The 26,117-nt window shown below is 45.4% G+C and overlaps 1 protein-coding gene across 1 annotated transcript in view; it reads right to left on the reverse strand.

The window, feature by feature from the left end:
- Myo16 (myosin XVI) overlaps window positions 1-26,117 on the reverse strand; it is a 337,213-nt gene that overhangs the window by 199,702 nt on the left and 111,394 nt on the right. Inside the window, exons 5-9 of the mRNA XM_090341887.1 lie at window positions 17,913-18,021; window positions 10,286-10,410; window positions 6,916-7,041; window positions 4,042-4,117; window positions 2,503-2,671 (exon numbers count right to left, since the gene is read on the reverse strand). Coding sequence (XP_090198013.1) covers window positions 2,503-2,671; window positions 4,042-4,117; window positions 6,916-7,041; window positions 10,286-10,410; window positions 17,913-18,021 — 605 coding nt within the window. The remainder of the gene's footprint in view (window positions 1-2,502; window positions 2,672-4,041; window positions 4,118-6,915; window positions 7,042-10,285; window positions 10,411-17,912; window positions 18,022-26,117) is intronic.

Below are 26,117 nucleotides of genomic sequence, written 5' to 3' on the forward strand. Positions count from 1 at the left end.
TCACCCCACTGACCTGGGGCATGAGCCTCGAGGATAAGGACGTGGAGTTTTGACCCCTCCCACCATGGACAACTCCAGGATGTTGGAATTTCACCCAGCCTGGTCTCAGGCCCATATTTTTCTGTACGTGACCTATACTACAGAAACATGGCTGGACTAACTCAAGGAATGGGCATATGGCTAAATCTAGAGGACTTATGTGGAGGTTCTAGCCGGGGAATGCAGTCCGGGACAGTACACCCTTGACCGCAACCTCCTTGAGTGAGTGTGAAGCTTCAGGAGGGGCACACATGGAGCAGGGAAGGCAGAGCAGGGAGCAGGGACGCCTGCCTAGCCAGCTAGCTCAGGTGGATCAACCCTGGTGACCAAAGGGGAATAGATGTGGCAGTCAGATCTCCCTCACATTCAAAGATGACTAAACAGTAAACTAAACAGCCTAAAGAAGAACCTTAAGCTTCTACAATGGCAAAAAATAAGCCAAACTAAAATATAGCTGGCAAAATGAAATAATAAAAATTGGGACAAAACACAAGAAACTAGACACTTGAACTATGCAAAAGAATCAAAGAAACAAAATATTGGTTCTCTGAGAAGATGAATTGGACTGAGAAGCCCCAAACAACCCGGACATAAAAGAGGAAGAGGACCCAAGTTGATGCAATTCAAGACAAATATCATGGAAACCCAGGGATTATGAAGGACAGTTGTAAAAATCTACTTAGAAGAAAAAAAGTAGATCTTAGTGTTGACTAGATAGAGGTCTCTACATTTCTCTATTTTACAAGTCTCTACTAAAATAAAGGATGTCTGTGCTCTGATTGACCTGTAGATCCTCACGAGTCCAGCAGGACAGGCTCGGACGCCAGCGTTCCCCTCCCTGCGAGCACGCCTTCGCTTCCTGACTCAGTAAAATACTGTCTTCTGCCTTTTGGAAACTGAGTCATGACCACTTTCTGTCTCCTCTGCCCTGGGATAGCACAGCTGCCCTCTCCCTGCTCTTCTTGGAGGAACTCTGGTGACATAAGCATATGTGATCTTCTTCTCACCCGGGCCCCTCACCAAGGCCAGGGCAGGTCAGGACCAAGGCCAGGTCCAGCAGGCCCAGGCACTTTGGGACCCTCCAAAGGTCCTTGTGCTGATCCATGGGCTTGGACCTCCGTTTCCCCTGTTCCAGTATGACTGTCAATGGACATGATGATGTATGTATTTTCATCCTCAAAACCCCCAACATTACACATAATCTCTGCCATATAAGAAATGGATTCCATAGGCCCAGAGTTTGGCCTAGTGGTAGAGTGCTTGCCTAGCATGCATCAACACCCAGGTTCAATTCCTCGGTACCACATATATAGAAAAAAGCTGGAAATGGTGCTGTGGCTCAAGTGGCAGAGCTCAAGCCTTGAGGAAAGCCCAAGGACAGTGCTCAGCCCCTGAGGTCAAGCTCAGGACAAGGAAGGAAGGAAGGAAGGAAGGAAGGAAGGAAGGAAGGAAGGAAGGAAGGAAGGAAGAATTTCCAGTAATGAGGGATTCCCTGTCTACAGACAGTAAGTTTCTTTTCAACCTAAAAGAGTGTTCTTTTCAATGCCCTTCTTTTGTTTCCTCTCATGAGATACAATTTACACAGCATAGAATCCATTCCTTAAAGTAATGTGTCTTTAGCACATTCACAAACATGGCTACCCAACTTTTTCATTCCATTATTGCAAAGTAGCCCCACTCTCCCTCCTGGTAGCAGTGAATCGACTTGCTTTTCCTTGGGATTTATTTACCACAGACATTCTTTCCGTGTATATAACATGCAAATGACATGCTTCATTCATGTGTGTATATGTCTGCGCCATACACATGGTCTAGCCTGAGGAGGAAGCACTGAACTCAGCAAACACTGAATGGAAGTTGAGTTACCACCATCATTCTTATCACTCTTGCACTTTTTTACACTTGAAACAGAGCAGCAATTTGTCTCATGCTTTACCAATAGGAAGTGCTCCTTTTAGACATTTCAGAATCAACAAATTATTACTGTGTTAAGTGTAGGATTTGCACTTCCTACTTGGGCAAAACCAGCCATTAGAATAGTGCTTCGTAACCTCAGCATTAGGTTAGCTGAACTGCAGGGGAATGGTTAAAATACGACCTTGGGAAGTACAACCAGTCACGCGTGTAGCGGTGTTTAACATGCCAGAAGATCTGCCTAAGTTAAAGCTTAGGGTCAAGGACTGTTTTTGTTTCTCGTTGAGAGACAGATTCATTATGGATGATGTAGTGTTTTGTCACCTGGACAGGAAGGGGTGAAAAACAAGTGATCACTCTGTGAGCAGGGCCTGTACCCTGTTCATAGAGAGGTCATACAGACTGGTTTGCAGGTCACACTTATTCTGTGCCATGACACATATGCAAAGGACACGTACACACTCATCTATCTCATATATGTACCTGCTCATCATATACATACATGTTCGTCCTCTACACTGCTTGCCATGCTGACATGAAGACACTTACAGCTTACTAGAGAAGGCTGGAAGACCGTGCCCCAGCTCCTCGCTGGCCTCCTCTTGTGTGAAGACAGGAGCAGACACAGGTCCCTGAGGGAGCGGTTCTTGCATTTTTCCTTCCCAGACCATTTCAGCTTTGAGAAGCAGCTTCTCAATAAACTCAGAGGCAGCGATGTCTACAGGAAGCAACAGAAAAGCCGAATGAGGTCTGTAATCGCTGCTGACTCTATTTCCCCTCAAGAATTCAGATGTAATTAAATGATAAACATTTTCAGCACTAACAGAAAGCAAAGCAAACACTATTACAAGCTTATGGCAGGGAAAACCCTGTAGCACAGCTCTTTGAAGACTATTTTGTGCCAGGATTCCAGTGGCTTACTGCTGTTATTCTAGGTACATAGGAGGCTAAGGTCTGAGGACCATAGTTCAAAGTCAGTCCTGGGCAGAATGCCCATAAGACTCTGAGCTCCAACTAACCACCAAAAAAGCTGGAAGTAGAGCTGTGGCTCAAGTGCTAGAGCCTTACCTTGAGAAAAAAAAAGTTTAGGGACAGTGCCCACGCCCTGATCTAGAGCCCCTTGACTGCATATACACAAACATGTATGCCCACACTCACCCACACACTATCTTGTTCAACCACTGGTATATTTCATTACAAACAAAAATACACGAAGAGTATTTTCACTGAATGATAATTCTAAAATGAAAGATTCCAGATGGATCTTCATACTGAAGCTGAACTTGAGAAACAACTATCGTCATTTCATTGTTAGCAAAAATGCTTCCTATGGCCTATGCTGGAAGTTTATCAGCAAAGCCGTCCCAAGAAATCATCAAATAAGTGCAAGGTGTAAAGGGCTTTTAGGTTCCTAGTGGTTAAACAAACAGAGAAAGAAATGGATTTCTTTATTAAGATCAGTTGCTACCACTAAAATTACTCATAATATTATGTTATGTAGGCTAGACTTTTCTCTTGTTATTTAGAATTCTTCCACTTTTAATATCATCCAATTAAGTATAGAAAGTAGCACGTTCTGAAAGCAACAAATGAACATGTTGTTCATTATGAGAGAAATTAAAATCATAATGAGAAAAGAGTTATGGAAGTCTTCCAAAGATATTTATCAGAAATTAGTGACATTAAATCAAGAATTCAATGTAGGGTGAGCAAGACATTGACAGTTCCTATTTCTTCAGTCTAAATAAAAAATTATTCAGAAAAAATATAATAAATACCCTGCTGTGTATTTGCATGCCCTAATAGAGCTAACCTAGCCAAATAACAAGGAGAACACTGTGAAGTAGGTGATGTTCAATGAGGCAGTGCCTTGAAAATCAGCTCATGAAAAACCCAGCACACAGAAGTGCTACAATGTGTCCCCGGCCCAGGCCTCCTGCGGAGATGCTGGGGAGATTGAAATCCATTTTCACTCCTGGCCAAGAGAGTCAAGCTCTCATCTGTCTGCTGTGCGAATGATAGAGGAACCATTTCCATGTGAAGGAAGGAGACAGAACTGTCCAGAACTCACAGCACATCACCACTTACCTGAGGGCTTCTCTTCATTACAGTTCACCAGGCAGGGGTTGGCCTGATGCAGCAAGAGAAGTTTCACCAGGTGTGCCTGCAAAGTAATCAAGATAGTTGCTTCTTAGCAAACGTCAGTGTTCTGTGTCAGGGACAGAACAACATCCAGTTGTGTGTAGAGTTCACCCACACTGCACAGCTGACAGCCTCTCTCTTTACATTCATCTCTGGTTGTATCTCTCTGGCCATTTTTCAGACATATTTCCCTCTCCCTCTCAAGTGTAAATGCATCTCTTCTTTAAGCATGCATGCATGATAATGATCCATCTTGAAAATGTCAGCTTACTATTCTTACCTTTATCACAACTGCAAAGTTCTTTAGTTTTATAAGGTCACCTGGTAACTGGTCAGAGGTTAGGGGCCTGCCATTATCATTCTACCTTCTCTTGACCAGTAAAGTGCTACTATAGGAACTTTGCACATCAGTTTATATTTGTGCCTCTATATACTTTGTTTGTGATGCAGTTCCCAAATCAATAACCTGGAAAAATTCATTGCATAGTCCTATGTTTTAAAGATTATTTGGAATTTCAGTTTTTTGAATTTTTTATTTTTTTAACTCCCTTTCTAACTTTGTTTATAACATCCGCTTTTTTTAAAAAAAAAAGGGGGGGGCCTGGAGTTTAGCCTAGTGGTAGAGTGCTTGCCTAGCATGCACGAAGACCTGGGTTCGATTCCTCAGTACCACATACATAGAAAAAAGCCAGAAGTGGTGCTGTGGCTCAAGTGGTAGAGCCTTAGCCTTGAGAAAATCCAGGGACAGTGCTCAGGCCCTGAGCCCAAGCCCAGGACTGGCAAAAAAAAAAAAACAGCATTAATTTGAGCGGTGATGGCTTCTTCAGTTTTGGGGGTTTTTTTGGGAAATACTTTCTGTGGCATTCTTTGCTCATCCTGAAGCTCCCTGTCCAGGGACCTTCAAATATCGAGCACTGCTCTTGCCCAGGTTCTCACTGAAAAGCATAACAGTCCTGTTATGCCCCGTCACTAAACTTGCTTTCCATAGATCCATCAAAATCTCTATTTGGTCCCCCAGAACACAAATCTTTCTTTACTATGTAAACCTCACAGCATAGTGCTTATATTTGGGTTGCCTTTTCAATCACAAATATAGTTTACAACATAAAAAAGGCTCTACTGAAATCTAACTGACAAACGTATATACATAGTATTCCAGACACATTACTTGTTATGTTGTGGTACTGGAGTTTAAAGTTAAAACTTGCATTTGCTAGAAAGGTGCTCTACCACTTGAGCCAGCCCCAGTACAGGGATAATAAAAATATCTTAGAGAAGAGTTTTTGCATTAAAGATCTAAAAGATTTACTGGTTTATGACCATAAGAAAAGAATGTAGGGAAGAAGGGAGGAAAATTTGCTTCTTTTAATCCTCAAAGAGAGAAAGGAAGGACGGAGGGAGGGAAAGGGAGAGGAGAGGGAGGAAGGGGGAGGGAAAGAAAAAAGGGATGGAAAATGAATGAAAGGAAATCAGGAAGAAGCCAGAATGACTAACAGAGGGAAGGAGGAAGAGGGGGAAAGGGGAGAAAAGAGGAAAAGAAGAGAAGAAGGCAGGAAGGAAGAGAGGGCAGGAAGGGGGGAGTAAAACAGGAGAGTGCAGTAGGGAAGAAGGAAACGACAAAAGACAAACAGGATCAAATGGTAATTAGGTAAACTGACTTGGCAAGAAAGCACTTCAGTACACCATAAAGATGTTGTGTCTCTGATAAGAGAGCCTGCTACTTATGCTGTGCTTCTAGACTCAGCTTGCTCTTACAGAAGTCACAAACATCTTCTGTAATTTGCAAACCACCTGCCCCTCTCCCCGGCTTGAACTCTACTTAATTTAAGTAATACAATCAAAGTGTTTACTCCCACAATAAGAGCAATCTCATGTTTGTACAAGTGGATGCAGCAAGGAAGCATCTTCCATGGGGGAACTGATTTCTGATCATCCAGAGGCTATTACCTCGCGTTTCCAGTTAGAAGTCAGGGAGGCAAGTGCAGGCCCAGGCCAGCACTGACGTCCACTCTGTAATCTCCCTGGCACCCAAGGCCCTGTGGGTCCATCCCCAGGGAGTCTGGCATCTTCTGAGTGTATGTGCACATGCATCCATGTGTGCAAGTATGCACACACATGCATGATTGTGTATAACTGTGCACATGTGTGTGCATGCTCAAGTATACACATAAAGACCACTCAAATTAATGCTCTTCTTTTATATATGTATATGTATATGGAGTTGTGACTTGGTAAACTTCCTATATATTTTTAAAAATCACATTTCAGTTTCATTACATTTTCTAAAATCAATGCCTTGATTTTGTTAGGTTTATTATTAAAAGGACATTACAATGTCTGAGGCCCTCAGGCTTCCGTAACCGGTACCCTAGCACACTGCACATTGGCACACACTTGCATTGTAACAGTCAATGTTCCAGGGCCCGGGGGCCACAGGTCGCATTACCCACTGGAGGTGGAAAGTTGTCCAATAAATTATTACTGCTGATTTATGAGTCCACATGGCTTCTCAGCAAATGAATGTGTCTCCCTGAATCACACTGAGGAAATGTTTCCTTCTCCTCCAGAATTTCACAGACATCCTTGAATTTCTGTGCAAAAACTGCTCTGTTATCTCCCCAGGCCACCTTGTCATTCTTTTCTCTCCTCCCCTCCTCCTCAGAGTCCCCCTAGGAAATGTTTCCTTCCTCCCACTGCTTCGTCTGCACAGACTACCCAAGTGTGGACTCCCCCAGTATGAGCTACTTGTGACTGACCAGAAGTTATCCTTTCAGCTCTGGGGTTTGCACCAGTGCACAGCGGGTCAGAGTGTGGCTTTACCTGGCCGTACTTGGCTGCCAAGTGCAGAGGGGTCCAGTGACGGTCATCTGCCGTGTTGAGATCACCACCATGTTGCAGAATAAGGGACACCACTTCCTGGTAGCCGCTGGCACATGCCATATGGAGCTGCGATGGAAAGATATTCTGTCATCTAACCTTAAAAATTAGGCTGAATAGCCGCTTTAAAGGGAGTGGCTTACTGAGATTCTAGATTCAGAGACGAAAGAACATATATAGTTATTTGTTCTGTGTGGTGTCACTACATTCTCTGACAGGAATACTCTCGATTGTTGGTGAATGTTAATGACTGATCATTTTCCTTTTCTCTCTTGTTGAGCTTCTTTTGCCTGTGACCTGAGGATTTAACACAAACAGATCAAGGACCCTGTAGCTGCTCACAGCTCACCCCAGGAAGCCTTACGATCTGCCTGTGGTGTCCCAGGATTGCTCTGGTACAGCCACTGGGATTCGGAGGCAGGCAGGACCCTGGGCACAACAAATTAATCCTGGCAGGCTTTACCATAGTTCAGTAGCTGCCATTTCAACCTTCTCCAGCTTAGTTTCTTAATGGAATTTGAAATTTAGAAATCAGATCAGGATTCTGAGAATTTTAGCATTTTTAGATGGGCAAATTTTATTTTGAAGACATCAGCCTTTCTCAGCAAACTATAATTATACTTGATTTATATGAGGTTTCTAAGTAATCCTCTAATTTACTTCACAAACATAACATAAAAGAAACTATCAAGTAAGGGAAAAAATCATAAGTTAATTTGAGTGAAACGTCTGCCAGCAAAGAATCAATCCCACAGCATTCCTTCTTCTTACAAAGACAAGTTTACTAAAGGTGAAACAAAGGCTCATTAAGTATATGTATTGGTGCACTTTGGGGGAAATATTTAGTTTTGTACCTTTATTATGTTTACACACTTACATTCTTCAATCTATAATATATACTACTATATTTCTTATACTTTCAGCTTGGTTAGGATGAAAAATGATTTATCTACATAAGGCTCCTAAGATGTCAACTTTCCCATCCGTCTGCCCACCATTTTCTTCCTGTAAAATCATCTACAATACTGTCCACATGGCCTTTAGAAAATACAATTTCTTTCTTTATTTTAGCTCAAGGCAACCACCCTACCTTGAGCCAAGCCCCACTTCCAAAGCCACTTTCTAGAAGTTGGGAACCCTGTCTTTCACATAACAATATAGTAATATATTTTGAACCACAATCGACATGCAAACTCAAGATATAGAAATCAATCTATGAGCAAAAGTGTTCTGTTATTCTGTCTCCAAAAATAGTCAGAAAGGCACAGTACACCCTACAAAAAAAGAAATGTCAGCAGTGAGAGTTCAGCACAAACAGGCTAGCCCTTCCTGAATGCTGGGGAGGGAGGGCTGAGCTGGGGACTGGGGGAGGACTGAGGTGGGGAGGAGAGGGAGGGCTGAGCTAAGGAGCCATGGCAGCTTCCCTGTCCTGCTTTTATTGTCACATTCTGTAGAATGGCTGACAGATAATCACCACAGGATTTCGTCCTGACAGAACCATCACTGGCAATCTTCTCTGTTCTGGAAGAAGTAAGTCACTAGGTCACTAAGTCACCTCTGAAGAAGGTGATCTATTGATCTGTGTGGATTCCTTTCTACTGCTTCTCTATTGAAGAATTTGCAGAGACTGAAACATAAATATTACTTTCACATAGCAATGACTTTTTTTTTTTGCCAGTCCTGGGCTTGAGCTCAGGGCCTGAGCCCTGTCCTTGGGCTTTCTCAAGGCTGGAGCTCCACCACTTGAGCCACAGCACCACTTCTGGCCTTTTTCTATGTCTGTGGTACCGAGGAATCTTTGTGCATGATGACTTTTTAAAAAATCACCAAGTTGAAATATTTTTTAGCACGTAGATGAGTGGCTGTTTTGCTTCATTCACGACAGGCATTCTTTTAGTATTGATAAAAATATGTGACTATTTAAACAGCCCACTCCAATCTGTATTTGATATTACTACTCTTCCCAATCGTCACATCAGCCAGCTCCCAGCTTCTGAGTGCAGCCATGAACTCCCCGCCACCTCCCTCTGCAGATGCACTCCTGCCACGTCTGCCCTCGAGACCCTGGAACTTCTCATCCTCCTGCCTACTTTCCTCCCACCACCTCCATGCTGTTCTGACTTCGTTGCTTGGGTTCCCTTCTCCCTCCTCATTTCCGTGGCTTGGTCTCAAATGCCGTTTCCTTCTTGTCTCTACTAGTAAGGCTATGATATTGTGTTGTACCTAATGTACTAGAAATTTTTTTATTTTATATTTTGTGATTCATGGGGCTTGAACTTGGCCTGGGCACTGTTCCTGAGCTCTTCAGCTCAAGGCTACCACCCTACCCTTGAGCCAATCCCCACTTCCCATTTTCTAGAGGTTCATTGAAGTCTCAGGTCCTTTTGTGCCTGGGCTGGCTTTGAACCTTGATCCTCAGATCTCAGCCTTCTGAGTAGCTAGGATGACAGGAGAGAGCCACTGGGCCTGGCTTAGAAATTCTTTATCCATTGAAAAATCTTTCCTGATTTCCACATTATAACATAAGCTTAGTACTTTGCTTGGGTAGCTAAGAGGCCTTCAGGTACCATTTTAAAAACAGGTCTGCATTCCTCTTCTCAAAAGGTTGTCAGTCTCCTCTACATAGTTTGATGGCAACTGCATCACACTGGCCGACTAAGCAGAAAGGACTCCAGTCATTCTGAAGTCTTCTCCAGGTCCCACGCCATACTCAGAGCTCCACTGCATCTCCCTAGATCTGATCCCACCACCAAACGTCGCTGGATCTCCCAAGATCTAACAAAACCACCAGCAAACTTCACTGGATCCCTGGCTCTCCTGCTGAAAGCACCAGTGAGTGTCTCTTACTTTAAACCTTGAGTTTCTTCTGCTAGCCCCTGAGGCTCAGCAGAGCCATCTAGATCACAGGAAAAGCATCCAAACTGAGCTCTGAGCAACATCATGGCCCTTTTGCAGGCCCTCCTCAACACGGACAGCGATCTCCTAAAGTCTGGAGTGTCTCTTGTAGAAGTGGCCTGTCTCTCCTCACCTCACCTGGAGCAGTGGCCGCAGTCCTCAGAGGCCCACAGAATACGCTGTGGCCCAATCAGCTTCCTCTGCGTTTACTCAACTTCAACCAAAGAGGCGAAGCCCTAATAAGCCTTTACATTTTCCTTTTAACGTGTTCGTGTGACTTCCAAGTTTTCCGGGATGGATATGTACTTTTATGATCACAAATGCGTGTTATTACATGACTAATCCTGTCCACGGGCATGTTTTAGAATCAACATACTTTATCGATGTAAACAGCGTCCAGGGAAAATGTGTTACTTACCAGTGTCACTCCTTCATTGTTTTTCTCATTCACATTTCCTCCTGACGATAAGAAGTGTTTGACATCTGTTAACATAGTCATTGGTCTCTGGAGCTTCATCTGGTGCAGCGAAGTCAGATCTACTCCTGGGGGAGAGAGAATTGCTCAGTACTCATGCAGAGTGCTGTCCAACAGGAGGGGACCAGATCAAGCTGACCACGTGTCCTGGCACCAACTCCTTCTTCTCTTGTGGGCTCTCATTCCTACAGCCAACAATTGTCTCTCTTTGTGTGGACTCTATTCCTAACCAGATTTTAGTCTTTAGGGGAAAAAAATCTAGTATCAATCATATTCTAAAACTACCAGGCGGTGCCAAGTTTGGAGGTTTTCCAGGAATATCTATTCTGATATAAAAGATTGATACACGCTCATCGACGTTGTTTAAACTACTTAAATTGCATTGGGCTGTCACTTTTTCTTACTCATTTTTTTTTCTGGCCCAAATGGTCAATCCTAAAAGAAATATTATGTACTAGAGAATGCATTTTAGTGTAAACAGAACAGAATATTGAATATCCACAGTAGTTAACAGCAATACTGGGCCCAAATTACTTTCTTTGCTTTGGTAAATATGCCAGAGCTATGGGAGTGGTTGGCATTGGGATTGCTCTGAGATCCAGGCTGGAGAATTCTCTGGGCTATCTCTGAGATATTCCTGACCAAAACAATTTCAAAATAAAAGAATTAAAGGGTACTACCACCGAGTACTTCATGATCATGCACATTAAGAAAGGTAAGTGGCACTGGTCTTTTGTTTAAATTGTAATTAACAGAAGGGTTACAGTTATATTCGCCAGATAGAAGGTATATTACTTCACACACATTGATATTGCTTCTCATGTTTTTGTCCCCATTTCCTTCCCCCAACTCCCTCCCCTCATTTTGTTTTCCCCCTTTCTCTTTCCTATTTCAAATTAACAAATAATCGTATATACAATGTACCATATAACAAGGTAAGATACTATAACAATATGAGAATAACCAAGGGATAACAAAAGAAATGAGAAATCACATAGTACATTAAGAACAACAATAACACATTTTATGGCTCTTGTTTCCATGTCCTGGAGATCATTGATTTAGCCTCATCCTATATGACCTTGTGTACCTAGGTTTTGAGCTATTGTAATCCTCTGCTAGGAGAGCCCAAGGTTGGTACTAATTATTACGAACGAAGGAAGCCATTGAGCCTAAGTTCCTTTGAGTCTGGCTTACTTCACTTAATATGATCTTTTCTAAGTCTTTCTATTTCCTAACAAATGGGGCGATGTGGTTCTTTCTGACAGCAGCATAGAATTCCATTGTGTACAAATACTACATCTTGTTGATCCACTCATCCACTGAGGGGCATCTGGCTTGGTTCCATGTCTTTGCTATGGTAAATAGCACTTGGTCTTCCTTGAGTGACACAGAGGGCTCACATATGCTATCCTCTCACTCTCATTAGCATTTCTTTCAACCTGAAATTTTATGATAGCTTAACCTCAGGGGTAGTTTGTATCTCCTCATTTATCTATCCTCTGTTCCTGGCTTGACTCCTAGACCAAGCAGAGAGAAATAATTGTGTTTCCAAGTGAAGGAGAAGCTCGATGACTACAAATACTGAAGCTGGTGACCGAAGGCCAGTGGCAGAGGTGCTGCAGGAACGGGTGGAGGTAACTGCAGAGCTGACAGTGATGTCGGCACCGAGGTGGTGACGGCAGAGACGGTGTGGCAGAGGAGATGACAGGAAGGTGACGATGGCAATGACGAGGGTAGAAATGCTGTGATTGCCCTGCTGATCACAGCGTAGTGACAATCCTGGTGGTGGTGGTGACAGTAATGACGCTGGTGATGGTGGTGGTGAAGATGAGGCGATCGTGGTGGTCATGTAGTGATCGCGTGACAGTGATGATAATGGACGTGATGAGGAGGACAATGAGGACAGCGACGATGATGTTGGTAATTGTGATGAGGACAGACATGGTGATGAGGAGGAGGAGGAAGAGGAGGAGGAAGAGAAGGAGGAAAAGGGAGGGGGAGGGGAGAAGGGAGGAGGAGGACAAGGAAGGGGAGGAGGGGGAGGAAGGGGAGAGGAGGGAGGAGGGGAGGAGGGGGGAGGGAGAGGGTGTTGATGAGGCCGGATGCTGCTGCTGATGTAGATACGAGTGGCAATGGTAATGACAGCTCCAAGTGTTCTCTGTGAACAAGCCACTCTCCCAGCCCGTTCCGTGTCCTATGGGAATGAACTGTGCTGCCTGGCACACAGCATCCAAGCACAATGCCCGGGTTGACACTCCTGCTGTGCCTCGGCTGTGGTTTGCATCCTCAACTTTTGGCACATCTTCTACCTAGGATTAATACCACCGGTCAGCGAGTCAAGCAGCGACACAGACAAGAGGGTGGCGCTGCTGTTACACGGCTCACAGTCTGTCCTGAGCCCAGCTGCCCGGAGCATGCTAGCTTTTGCTCTCATTGTCCCTGTAGAGTTCTCCACACCTGCTTGGTCTATGTTCACCTTCGGGGATGGGGGTGGACGGCGGGGTGGGGGGATGTGGAAGGGGGCCGGGGGAAGTAGAGGAGTCACCTGGCTGGCATTTGTCACTATCCAGCTTTACTGCCATATGCATGTGGCTTGTGTGTGTGGTCCCAGTGGGCGGGCAAGCCATCGTTTGCCTGGGTGGACAGGTCTCACGTCAGGAGTTGGCATGAGGGTGAGCTGTTTCAGGAAGTACTCAAGATCCGTGGTGATGAGCCACCCCTCTCCTCGCCCCGGTCAGGGCCATGGCTGCCTCTCATCCGGGTCCTGCTGTGCAATGACGACTCAAGGCCAAAGGAAATATGTGAATCATGCATGCTGCCTTCTTCCTCAGCGCTGGTCCTCATGTGCCATCCCAGAGGAACCAGCAGATGGATTTCCTTACTAGAGGAGTTTGAGGTCTGCTACACCAATTAAAACTATCACGCTATTCCCCTTCTGAGTGGATAGTGTTTGACATGAAATTAAATTGTGTGTGTGTGTGTGTGTGTACACGCATGCACGTGCTCCTCTCTTACGGCTTGGACTCAGGCCCTGGGTGCTGTCCCTGCTTTTGTTGTTATTGTTGTTGTTTGTACTCAAGGCTACCACTTGGGCCACTGCTCCATTTCCAGCTTTTGGGGTGATTAATTGGCGATAAAAGTCTCACAGACTTTACTGACTTTGAATATAATTTTCAGATCTCAGCCTTCGGAGTAGCTGAGATGATAGGTATAAGCCATCAGCTCCTGGCTTTAAGTTTTCAAAATAATATTTCTTGAATATCAGCAGTCAATTTTACACCAGAAATATCAGAAGCAGCTAATATCACCTCACTTTGCTCCACTGCATAACATTGCAATGTATGTTGCAAATTGTATGTATCATTTTGGGACATTATTTAAGCATGTAATTAAAATTAAACTTTTTTTCTAAGAAATTGTCATTATTACATTCTTTTTGGAAAAAAAAAATTAACCCCAGGCCTGCTTAGATTTATTGTTTTAAGAAAAATCTGCCATTCCTTTTCACTTAGGTTGGAAGAAATAAAATCATTCACCTGGAATTCCTCAGTGGTTAAATGTGATGCTGTTGCTACACTGCCTTATTGCACTTGGTAATAATTAAAGCTGACATTCTGTTAAGAGCTCAAGTAGGTCTGAACCAGTCAACTTTCTTTGACTCTCCTCTGAAGGAGGCTGTTTTCATTGTTTGGGGTTCACCACACCCTCTGTACCATGACTAGGGTTGTACTATAAAGCCCTGAGGTAAACGTCCCCAAAGGGTCAACGGTCCTTTCTCCACAGTTCCTTCACACCTGCCCTGAGCCAGCTTCCTGTGAGTCACAGATGCCATGGCTGGCATGCTGAAAGCTACCGGTTTCCTTCCCCCAACCTCGGGCTAGTGTGCTGTTACTGCTCTGCATGGCCTTTCTGAAATGACCACAGGGTAAGCCGTCACCTTCCTCTTTACAGTGTACGGTATACCGTGTCTTGATTTTATTCGTCACTTTGCTTCTGTGTCATCCTAGGGTACATGTGAAACACCTCATAAGAAGCAGAGCTTGGGAGCTCTTTGGAATTGACCATGAGAGGATGTGGATTGGGACTGTATCATGCATTTCTTTACCTCAGAGGATGAGACTGCACAGGGGGAATTCTCTAATCGACAGAGGCAGGCAGACACCTGTAGTGGTGGGCAGACAAAAGGTCCCCCGGTGGGTGGGGAATGAACACATGCCCTCCACAGGAATCTGCTCCTGAACCTGAACCACGGGCAATCCTGGGGATTCCCTCGGGAATTCGGCTTGTCCAAACCCACATTGGTGTGAATCTGAAAAGGACCACATTCCTTTCAACAAAAGAAATGCAGGAGATTGTCTAAACTCATTCATGGGGCCCCCTGAAGGATGACAATGAGTTACAGAATGGTTGGGTTACAGTGGCAAGCTCTGGACGCAACACACTTACCCAAACAAGAAAGAGCACCGTGTTACCTCGGGCAGGAACAGCGAGATCAGTGAGGGAAGGGCTCACAGTGGAGAGGTATCCAGGACGGGGACTCTGGGGCTTGGTGACAACTGGACAGGATGTATTAGGGCAAGCATATGTTCTGATGCTAGCCTTTCATACTTTAATGGAAAGAGAGTGGACACAGAGTGTGAAGGGGCACTTTCACACTGGACGTGCTACTTCAAATCATCTGACCTCCAAGTCAAGATGCATAATAAGAATTTGCCCACACACGCTAAAGGTCTTCCACAATAATAAAGCCATAGTGAGAATCCTGGGAGCCAGGGTCCATTACAAAATGAGCAGAAGAGTGGGATGACCCAGCAGTCCCGCAGAGAGGGAAAGACGGGTGGATCCCCAGTAAAGCTGGCATTCAAAGCCTGAGAAAAAGGGAACGTGGAAAGAAGCTCATTGAGGAGGAAGGAAGACCTCAGAACGACCACCAGAGAGTGGGTGGCTAAGGCTGATGACCGCTGGACAGACATGAGGTGCTAAGGAGAAGAAGGAAACAGTCCTGGTACACAGAGTCTTAGTGGGAAGAAAGCCATGTGGCAGCAGTTTCTGGGGCGTTCCCAGTGGATAGGAATGTCAATGGCAGAGTAATGGGGTCCTCAGAGGGCCTTGCAGTCAGTGGGCAGGGACGTGCACAGTTGGTGAAGTACCAGCTTTGACGGGGGCCCAGGTATGGGGTATGCATGTGTATACATATGCACACAGGTGCATACGTGTATATTTGTGAATATGTCACACACACACACACACACACACATGCACGTGTACACACACGCTGATCCTCTGTCCTCACTACTTTCTTCCCCATGTGCCTCATTGCAGGATGAATGGCCGTGTCCGTACACTGGCTGGCTTGCCTTGCACAGGAGGTCTGACACCCATCGAAGGCTCAATCAGCCCTTCTGGCCTGGCCCAGTTCACATCCCAGAAGCCTAGGTGGGGAGCCGAGGTTCACCGCTCTGCCCAGGCTCACCACGTAAGCGGGAGTGGCGATCCCTCAGGACCCGTGACTAGCCATCTTCCACACAATCAGCTGGTCCAGGCCCTCACCTGCTCCCCCTGCCACCTGCGCCCTGGTGTCTGTCACAGCAGACAGCATGGCATCTGCCTGATTTGCAGCAGCGTGAGGCAGATGGTAAGGATGCAAGTCCTGCCACCACCCAGACCCAACAACATAGGGCTGAAGTACCAAGGGCCAAAGAACAATTTGCATTATGAGGCATGCGTGAGGACATCAGCCTAACTGCTACGGTAGAGAACTCCAGACGTGCTCCAGAGGGAGGGCCAGGGGGCGTTTACACAGAACGGGCAGGGGCAGGACGGGGAACCACAGATGCAGAAAAGGACCCGGCAGGAAGGCAGAGGAGGGCAGAGGCAGGAAACAGCCCGGGGCGGACTGCAGTATGGACAAAAGGAAAATGGAATTGAAAACTGTAAAGATATTGAGTTTCTTACAACCCAGTGATGACCGCGACACTCGTGACAGATGTTTCTCTTAGCCAGTCAGAGTCGGGAGGGTCCTCTTGCTTTTCTCCCTCTTATTTTTAAAGTCAGCCTTCCACAGCAGGAACTCACCTATTTGAGGCTTTACCTTGGCTAAATACTATCAGCCATGCACAGACCAATATTTCCTACCAAACAAAAGGTTCTACTGAGTTGGAAAGCTGTCTAAGGATGTTGATGTCTTGGTTAACAGATATTCAATCTTCTTTTCTAAGAGGAAACACTTATGACTATGGCTTTTGGAAATTCAGATCAATAAGAAAAGCAGAAAACACTCCTAAAACTAGCTCACTGAGGAGGCACAACCACACTATTTTGATGTGACAGCCGGAAAGGACAAGAAGTACAGAGTTAAGGTGCCCAGCTTGATGTGTTTCCAGCACAATCTGTCATAAAAGTCCCTTTGCTCACCTAGCATGCACTGGGTTCGGTTCCTCAGTACCACATACACAGAAAAAGCCAGAGTGGTGCTGAGGCTCAAGTGATAGAGCACAAGACTGGAGAAAGCCCAAGCATAATGCCCCAGCCCTGAGTTCAAGCAATAGAACTGGCAAAAAAATTCCTTTTTTTCCTTCTTTATTATGATTATGGTCATGATTATTATACAGCAATTGTTGGAGCTTTTTTGGCAATAAGAAACCTTCACTGCTTCTTACGTTGTTAATCTCATGGCTGGCTTTTCAGCTTCTCACCAACCTCATATCCATCAAGACAAGAGCCTTCTTCCTTTTTATGAATTCATGACTGCCAAGTACCAACTATTATTTTAAGCCCTCCTAATACAGCTGGGCGAGTGGAGGAGATAAAGCAGACAGGGTACAGGAGGAGGAAGGAAGAGCATCCCTCAGGGGAGAGAAGAGAAGATTCACTGGGCCACAGCCTCTACCCTTTCCCTCTGGCCAGCGTCACCTCTGTAACCTCACCAGCAGGGGAAGGGAGGAGAGTGGCTCTTCCTTTCCTTGCCATGCTGCACCCCAGGCCTCCTACTCTCTCACCACTGGCAGAGCTGACACGAATTTCCTGCTGGCTGTGTAATGGGCTCCCCTGCCTTTCTCAGCCACCTGTCGGGCTAACACCATGACAAGCGTGCTTTCTTCGGAGGGTGCTAAGCCTCACAAAGCTGGCGGTGGCACCACCCCACACATGTGGCTCGGTTTAGGATACCACTGCCTTACCATTCGACAGGGGCCACACGCTTCACGGAGAGAACACTGGCGATGGCCTCCTTCCCGTGACCTCAAAATTCACCTGTGCTGCTTCCCTTCCCTTCCTGACTAGACCACAGTTACACAGTCCTGCTAACCACACACCGCAGATGCGGCTCACTTCCCCTCCCAGGCTGCGAGGTTTCTGCTGGCTCGTAGAAAGCTGCCTGGACTGCTTCACAATGCAAGGCCACAGTGGGAAGGGAGGACAGAGGGCTCCATCCGCTGACCACAGAGGGAACGCCAGTATGAGCGCATAGCCACCTACCTGTTAAGATGCATAGGTCTCCTAGTTCAAAGGTGTGTGTTTATATCTAGGATTTTATGTATTTATTTTTCCCCACTAAGCGTCCACCTACCATTTTCATCCAGATAGGTCAACAGGACGGAGCTGGATTCCGTCCCTTCCAGAGCGTAATCGAGGGGGATATTCCCGTTGACGTCTTGGAGAAGGACATTGGCCCCAGCCTGTGGGAAAAAAGTTAAAACAGTATTATATACACCATTAAGATAAAAAGCAGAAGCTTAGCTTCATTTCAGCCCTGACTGGGGAACCTTAAGGGAAACCTTAAAGGCTTATGGAGGAACTCGGAATCATTTTTAAGGGACACAGGCTTGCAAAGCACTCCAGAGCTTCCGAGCCATGGCTGCCCCTCCATCCTGCTGCTCCAAGTAGAGGCAAAGCCCTGTGCCGCCTGCCGCTCTGTCCTGTCCCTGCTCTTATGCAGTGGGCACGTCCCACCTCTTCAGAACATCTGAGCTGTGAATCCTCAGGAACAATCCCAGATCACACCGAGCTTCCCTCGCCTCACCTGTAAAATATTTAGGTTCCGAGCCGGGGGCCTGGCCTCGTAGTAGATCACTTGCCTCACATGCACAAAGTCCTGGGTTCAATTCCTCGGTATCACATACACAGAAAAAGCCAGGAGTGGTGCCGTGGCTCATTCAGTAGAACACTAGCCTTGAAAAAGCTCAAGGACAGTGTCCAGGCCCTGAGTTCAAGCCCCAGAACTGGCAAAAACAGTTTAGATTCTTTATTCTCAAACACTTCAAAGTGACTTAATGTTTATGCGAATGGTTCATAATGTTCTCTGATGAAAAGCTAAACCTGTGTCCACTAAGGGACTGATTATATGAATTAAAACCAGAGAGATATTTTGGGTAGCACTTCTGGGAACTTTTGTGCTCATAGCCCCTCTGTACATCCAGTTTAGATACAAGGAAAACTTGCCATTAACTCTTTGTTTATTTACTTTTATTTTAATGTATAAAGGGGTTACAGTTATATTCTCCAGATAGAAGGTGCATTAATTTTCCCACATTGATACCCCTTCTCATACGTTTGTCCCCATTTCCCTCCTTCCACCCCCTCCCCTCATCTTGTTTTCCTCTCTCTCCTTTCCTATTTCAAATAAACATATATATATATATATATATATATATATACTAGGTGACAAAGTCAGATACTGTAACAATATGAGATTAACCAAAGGACAACACAAGAGAAGAGAAATAACATAGTACATAAATTAAGAACATAAAGAACAACAGTCACTCATAATTAAGCTCTTGTTTCCATGTCCTGGAGATCCGTTAATTTGGCCTCATCCTATATGGCCTTATGTATCTAGGGTTTGAGCTATTGTCAGCCTCTGCTAGGAGAGTCCTAGGTTTGTGCTAATTATGACAAATGAGGGAAACGGTTGAGCCTATGTTCCTTTGGGTGTGGCTTACGTTTAATATAATTTTTTCTAAGGCATTAACTCTTAGGAACTGGTCGTGTGAATCATCTCCACTGTCCATTGTTCTTTACTGAGCCTTCCCCTGCCCCCACCCCTTTCCCAGTTTATGCACATGGCTGGGCTCTCTTCTATAGCAGCAGGGGATGAACATACACTCCAGGACAGCCTGCCCTTAACATGTCTTTTGCCTGTATTCCTCCAAATTCTCTTGCTCGCATAAGTAGCTAATACCTTTTCAAAAGTTCAACATTATCTTCAGTCCACTTGGTTAAAATAACTGGTGGAATAGTGAAGATATGGAACCAACCCAGATGCCCCTCAGTAGATGAGTGGATCGACAAAATGTGGCATTTATACACAGTGGAATTCTATGCTGCTGTCAGAAAGACCGACATCGCCCCATTTGTAAGGAAATGGAAAGACTTGTAAGCCAAAGGACCATGACTATAAATGAAAATCAAGGAAGGAAGGAAGGAAGGGAGGGAGGGAGGGAGGGAGGGAGGGGAGAGAAAGAAGAGAAGGGAATGCTGATATGAAGAGAAGCAGAGGAGGGGAGGACAGAGTTGACATTCCAACCGCTGGCCTTTGGAAAATTTTATTAGAGTATGCTTGTGAGTTCTCTTTGCACTCTCCCTGCACCTGACAATCCATCCCTCAGGTCTTTCACTCCATTCCGGATGCCTGTGGCTTCTAGTTCATTCTGTACTCAGAGTTCTTCGTGCTTTCCCTCAAGCCTTAGGCTTCCTGTGTCCTACTGTGAAGGAGATAGGCGCTCCCTTAGGAATACAGCAGGCCTATGTCACACACTCGCCTACAGAACTTGTACTTGGAGATAATGCCTTGACATAAAAGGGCGGGCGTAAAATGAAGACTGGAGACTCCTTGGCAGGCTGCACTGAAACACCTTGGCATGGGGGCTTTTGCTATTTCTCCAGTGATGTATGGGAACTTAGACAAGTTCTAAAGGCAAAACCTGCCCCTCTGGGCCCAGGGGATCCGAGACTCATTTCTGCACTGACACACAGACCCTGAGAAGTGGGGGAGCCCCTCCTCCACCACTGGGCACAGCAAGACTCCTGTTCCATGGCAGGAACAGAGAGTATGCATCCAGAATGAGCCAGAAGAGCCAGTCATCTTACAGCACCGAAAAGTGGCCCCGAGGCTCCTGACTTCTCCCAGGAACACGGGTGTGCCATGTTCTACCATTCTGCATGACCTAACACTATGAAAGATGCTTTGTTACTCTGCTTCAGGATCACTGAGAATGTCATCAATATGATTCCAAGCTGGGATTTTGTTTTATTTGCCCACATATATCAAAAGTAAATGTATGGGATGGGGGTGTCTTGCTCTGAGCATTTGATGGGATGTCTGCTTACATTATTGTAGGAAGCGAGACAATGCACAAGGGTTCATACTTCAAAATAAGTCTTCAGAGTACAGAACAAGCCTAAAGTTCCATGGAAGAAGAAGAATAGCTTCAGGAATTACATTTTACAAAGCTTAAACATCATTCTAAAATCAATGAATGCAAAACTTATAAAAAATATGACTGAATAGCCCCTTTATCTTCTTTTTTTTTTGCTTTGTAGCCCAGTCAGGCCTTAAACTCACCACTGTCCAGCTCAGCCTCTAAATCCTATGTACTGGTTGTCCTTACTGGATTTACAGACACATAATAGCAATTTTCAGCTCCAAATACTATGTACTGGCTGTCCTCGCTGGCCTTACAGGCATACAACAGGCACAGGTTGTCATCCTTCGCCTGGGTTTCTCTGAGAGAATAGCTTTTAAATGAGGAACAACTTCACCATTTGCACACCCATTTCTATGGTGCGTGGTACTGAAGCCCGGCCTTGACCTTGTAAGCCCAGCCTTGACCTGCAACTCACGACTAGCAAAAGCCTTTCATTCTTGCAATATAGATGAAGGGAACTTCATAATTTGCTCCTGTTTGCATCAGGGGAGGGAAAGCACTACACGTGACACATGAAAAATGAACACCCAGCCCTCCATCGGAGTTGCAGTTGAGGCCTTGATTTCGCCTACTGAGCACTTAACTGTAGAAACTACAGTGACTCTAGCTGTTAATGGTTTCACTGGGTAACAATTCTAGAAGACATTAATGCTGACCTGCCAATAAAAGGATTGAATGGGATGGTAATGAAGGAAGGCCACTCTTGTATACGAGGAGTCTTTCTGGCAGCTCTTTCCCCTGCTGCAAGCTGAACGAGTGGTACACAGCACAGCTTTATTCATGCTGTGAGCTGGCTTGCTTCCCCTGCAGATGTGAGATTGAAGCCGCAAGTCCAGTGCCAGTGATTGTGACCTTATTTGGGGATAGGGTCACTGCAGAGGTCCAAGTGGTGTTACGAGTTCCCTTAGTTCAGTTTGACCGAGGTACTTACGAGGAGCAAAGCAATACAATATAGGTAAGACAGCTACAGGACGATAGATACAGAGATTGGGGTGATAGCTATCTCAAGAGAAGATGCGCCCGGGGTGTTGAAGCATTGGAGAGGGCAGGAAAAGCCTCCCTCCTGAGCAGAGAGGGCATCTGAACATGCTGACATCCTGACGGAGGGCTTCCTGGATCTAGAAGTGGAGAAAAGTCAGTATTTGTTGTCTCAAGCCACCATCGGTATACTTTCTCATGAAAACCCTGGGTAGCAAACACAGTACCCTTTCCCACAGAGTGGGTCGAATACTTCTATCTCTTCCCAAGTCCCGTGTTGAGTCACCATCTATCTACACACTGGAGCTGTCCAGGTCTGACCTCTAGGATGGAGCTTTCATGATTGGTACAGAGCCTGGGGGGAGAAAAACATGGGAAGGGGTACGAATGTTCAAGAAGTAATGTACGCATTTCCCAACAAATGCCACTGTAACCCCTCGATTTTTTACCCTGACAATAAAGAAACCAAAGAATAGACGGCCATCAGGAGAGGGAGCGGAAGTACCACTAAAGGATCGCTATGGACAACTCTACTGACGCAGTTTACACCCGAGATCAAACTGGACAATTTCCTCAAGAAGTACACCACCTAAAATGCCTATATCTATTTGATGAATTGCATTTATGAGAAGAACCCTCCCAAAGCCCTGGGCGTAGACAGAAAACATATACCCTAGAGAAGAGATTCCCCCAATTAAATTAATACCAATGGCATAACACTGTTGAGGTGTTTAAGAGAGTTGGCCTTCGTTTGGGAGTCTGCCTGTGCATAAGTACCCCAGGAATACCTCACCTGGGTGGTTTACTGCTCTTTCGACAAGCCCTGCTCCCCCTGGCTTTGCACCTCCTGCTCTATCTACACATTTTGTTGGTGGCTAGAATTCATTCATCTCTAAATGTTTTCCCTCTCCACTTTATCCTATTACAGCTACCTTGTTCAATTCTTGTTCCTCAAAGGAATTAATATCACTTTTCAGTGTTTTAATCTGTAAATACACATGGATTTACAGACTCACTTCACCCTCCTACACTGCAATCCCCACGGAAGAAACATTAAATTCACATGCACTAGCGCTGCGCCTAGTACAACATGCAATGTGTCTGACAGAGACATTTTTCAACCTCATGCCTCCATGTCTGAGGCCTGTGAATTGTGTGTGTGTCTGGGCTGAGTCATGCCAGCTAAAAGCCTCAAGTAGTCGGGGGAAACTGAGAGCAGGCTGTCTACCGGCAGAGGTCAGCACAGTGACCTGCAATGCCATGAGGGAATTAGGCTTGACAAAGAAGGACTCTAGGGACTGACCATGCTCTGGCATCTGAGTCTCCTCCCAGAGAAGGCTGAGCTTCCAGCCATCCCCGTCCCAGCCTGGAGAGGGAGCAGGGTCTTCAGTTAGAGCGGATTTTCCACATTAAAAATCATTGTGAGGGCCGGGAGTTTGGCCTAGTGGTTAAAGTGCTTGCTTAGCGTGCATGAAGACCCGGGTTCGATTCCTCGGTACCACATAAGTAGAAAAAAGCCAGAAGTGGTGCTCAGGCCCTGAGCTCAAGTCCAGGACTGGCCAAAAAAAAAATCATTGTGAGCTTTTAATAACCACAAATTTTCATGGTAATAAAATTTAAAAGCTTTATTACAACCATTAAAAATTTTATGACAGCTGAATAATATGTGCACACATTGGTATGTCTCCTTCTAATGTGCCCAAGTTCAGTGATTCTTCTTCTGTTGGGAGGACAGAAACATTTATGTGCTCCACTGCTGTTGTGCTAAACCACTCAGTGCTCACAGAGGAAAGCACAGCTAACTCTGGATTGGCTCTAACTGCTGGGCATGAGATGCTTTAGTGGTCATGTGGACAGGGCTAAAGTGAAGGAGAACAGGCCGATGGCAGTGTGAGAACCTCTGATCCCTACACACACACACACACACACACACACACACACACAGGACCAATGAGAACCTCCAATTCCCCCTCCCACATGGAGGACCAAAGGTCACTTCACAGTTACTAGAACAAGAGGAGTGCAAACTCCCCCCCCCCCCCCCCCCGCCCCAGGGCCACCTGAAAGAACTGGAAATCACTATACCTCGGACAAAAACCAGAGGGTGGCACAGATGTGCTTCCAACAACCCTTGGAAACAAGCTAGCTTAGCTTTTTTTTTTTTTTTTTTGGTCATGGGCCTGGGCACTGTCCCTGAGCTCTTCAGCTCAAGGCTACCGCCCTACCCCTGGAACCACAGCCCCACTTCCCATTTTCTAGTGATAAGAGTCTCGTGTGCTTTAGTGTCGGGCTGGCTTTGAACCTTGATCCTCAGCTCTCAGCCTCCTGAGTAGCTAAGATTACAGGCGTGAGCTACTGCACCAAGCACAAGCTAGCTTTTTCGAGGGAAAGCTAAACTGAACAGAAACACTGGCATGCACAATGCTATTTACTGCTATCAGTCTAAAATATTGTCATAGAGTAGTGAAATAAGTAATTAAACATTAGATTCTTGTCTGCATTCTCATCCTCTTCTCTTGCTTTTTCTCCCCTTTCCCCTTGACCCCAGCCCACCCCTTGAGCACATGCTTCCAGGGGTTTGATTTTTGCCTTTCTAAGGAATTATCTAGGTTGGTTTCTCTTTTTTTAAAAAAATTGTATTTTCTTGTCTAGCCTACAAAATTTAGAAGAGTAAGGGAGTTGGGTTGGGAGGGATGAGTGAGAACGTTGAAAGAAGTAACAGGGATCGAGATATATTGTGTTCATAAACTGCTTTGCTAAATGGAAACGCCTTTGTACAACTGCTTAAAGATACAAATAACAATAATAACGTGTCATATGAGGAAAAAACGAAAGTATAATAAAGTAGACTTCTTAATTACTGTTCTCCATATGATAAAAATACCGATCAGTGGGAACAAAGCCTGGATACATGCAGGTTTCTGAGCATGCTCCCAAGCTGTAAGCAGCATGGTCACTGTGCACTGCTCTGCCTGTGCAGACTGGGGAGGGACAGACGGGAGGAATCAGAACACATTCAGTGGTGTCCACGAGTATTTCCGTGTGACCAAGCCATTTGTCATTCTTAACTTGTATTCTTTATTTATTAACAGTCTTCCAATTTCTTTTACAATGTACACATTACATTTTAGTAGGAATTATCTTTACGAAATAAAGTACGAATAAAACCATGGTTGAGACAAAACACAGTATCTAGACTGCTCAACTCCAGCTTCACATCTACGAAATCCAGTGATAAGCGGGAAACCTTCAGACAAATGAATGATCATCTGGGGAGCTAGCATTTGAATCAATTAATAGCTATGATGTAATTAAAGGTCAATCATCCAATTAAAAGATACAATTTCACAAGGAAGCCTACTGAGTGTTTCTGAGACAAAGTGAAGAGGAGAGAGCCTGGGCTAAGGAAGGATAAGGAGCCCACATGGTCAGAGAGAGTGGAACAGATTCCATGCCCCTCAGGTCACAGTTCCTAACGAGCCAGGCGTTTCCTCTGCACAGCAGCTCTGTGAGCGCCACACGTAAGTGGTTGGTAAATATTTATCGACCGAAGCCTCGCACAAAACCAGCCTATGCCCTGCACCACATTAATCATTCATTTAATTATTCTCCCAAAGCAGCTTGTTTGCTTTGCTGGTGAAAAAGCATGTTTTGTTACTCTAAAGATTTCATATCTGTTATGAGAAAATACAGCTTTTTCCAGGCTTGCTTATCAGCAAACTGAACATGAGGGCAGTTGGTATTTTCTATCCCTTAATGTCTCTCCTAAGGGTCTGGAGATGTGATTTATCTCTGGGAACGCTTCAGATATAATATTAGGGCAGCCATAACACAAGGAGGAGATGGGAGACCCCCATGCCTCCATGGCAGGGCAGAGAAAGAGGGGCCTTGGAGAGAGGCCTTCCAGGGAGGAGGGAAAGACCTTAGACTTAGATTATTCTCCATTTTCTCACCATGAAGAAGAAGAATCCAGTGACACAAGTGAGCAGATTCTGTGGAAGGGGGGGGGAGAGACAGGAGAAACTACAAGGGGGACACAGGAAATTGTAGACAAGCAATAGAGGTGGATGGAACAGGCCTTGGGGACAGATAGCCAGCTCTCCTGGCTGGGGTGGTCAACCAAAACCACAGGGGAAATTACAGTGTGGCTGAAGGACTGTGAGACGCAGCTTTGGGCAAAAGCAGCTGCAAACCTCCCTGACAACTGAGGGACTGGGGAAGCAGGGACTGGTCTGCTTTGAGAAGCTCTGAGTAGAACAAGGACTTTGTCTCCCATGACCCAAGGAACAACAGAAAGCTCAGCTGCCCCCCTGCTGGGGTTTCCTGTGGAGCTCAGGGATCAGCCGTGCATCCTGAAAGCACACCTC

The sequence above is a fragment of the Megascapheus bottae genome, chromosome 11 (assembly GCF_031878675.1).
Source record: "Megascapheus bottae isolate mThoBot1 chromosome 11, mThoBot2.hap1, whole genome shotgun sequence".
In the NCBI taxonomy this organism is placed as follows: domain Eukaryota; kingdom Metazoa; phylum Chordata; class Mammalia; order Rodentia; family Geomyidae; genus Megascapheus; species Megascapheus bottae.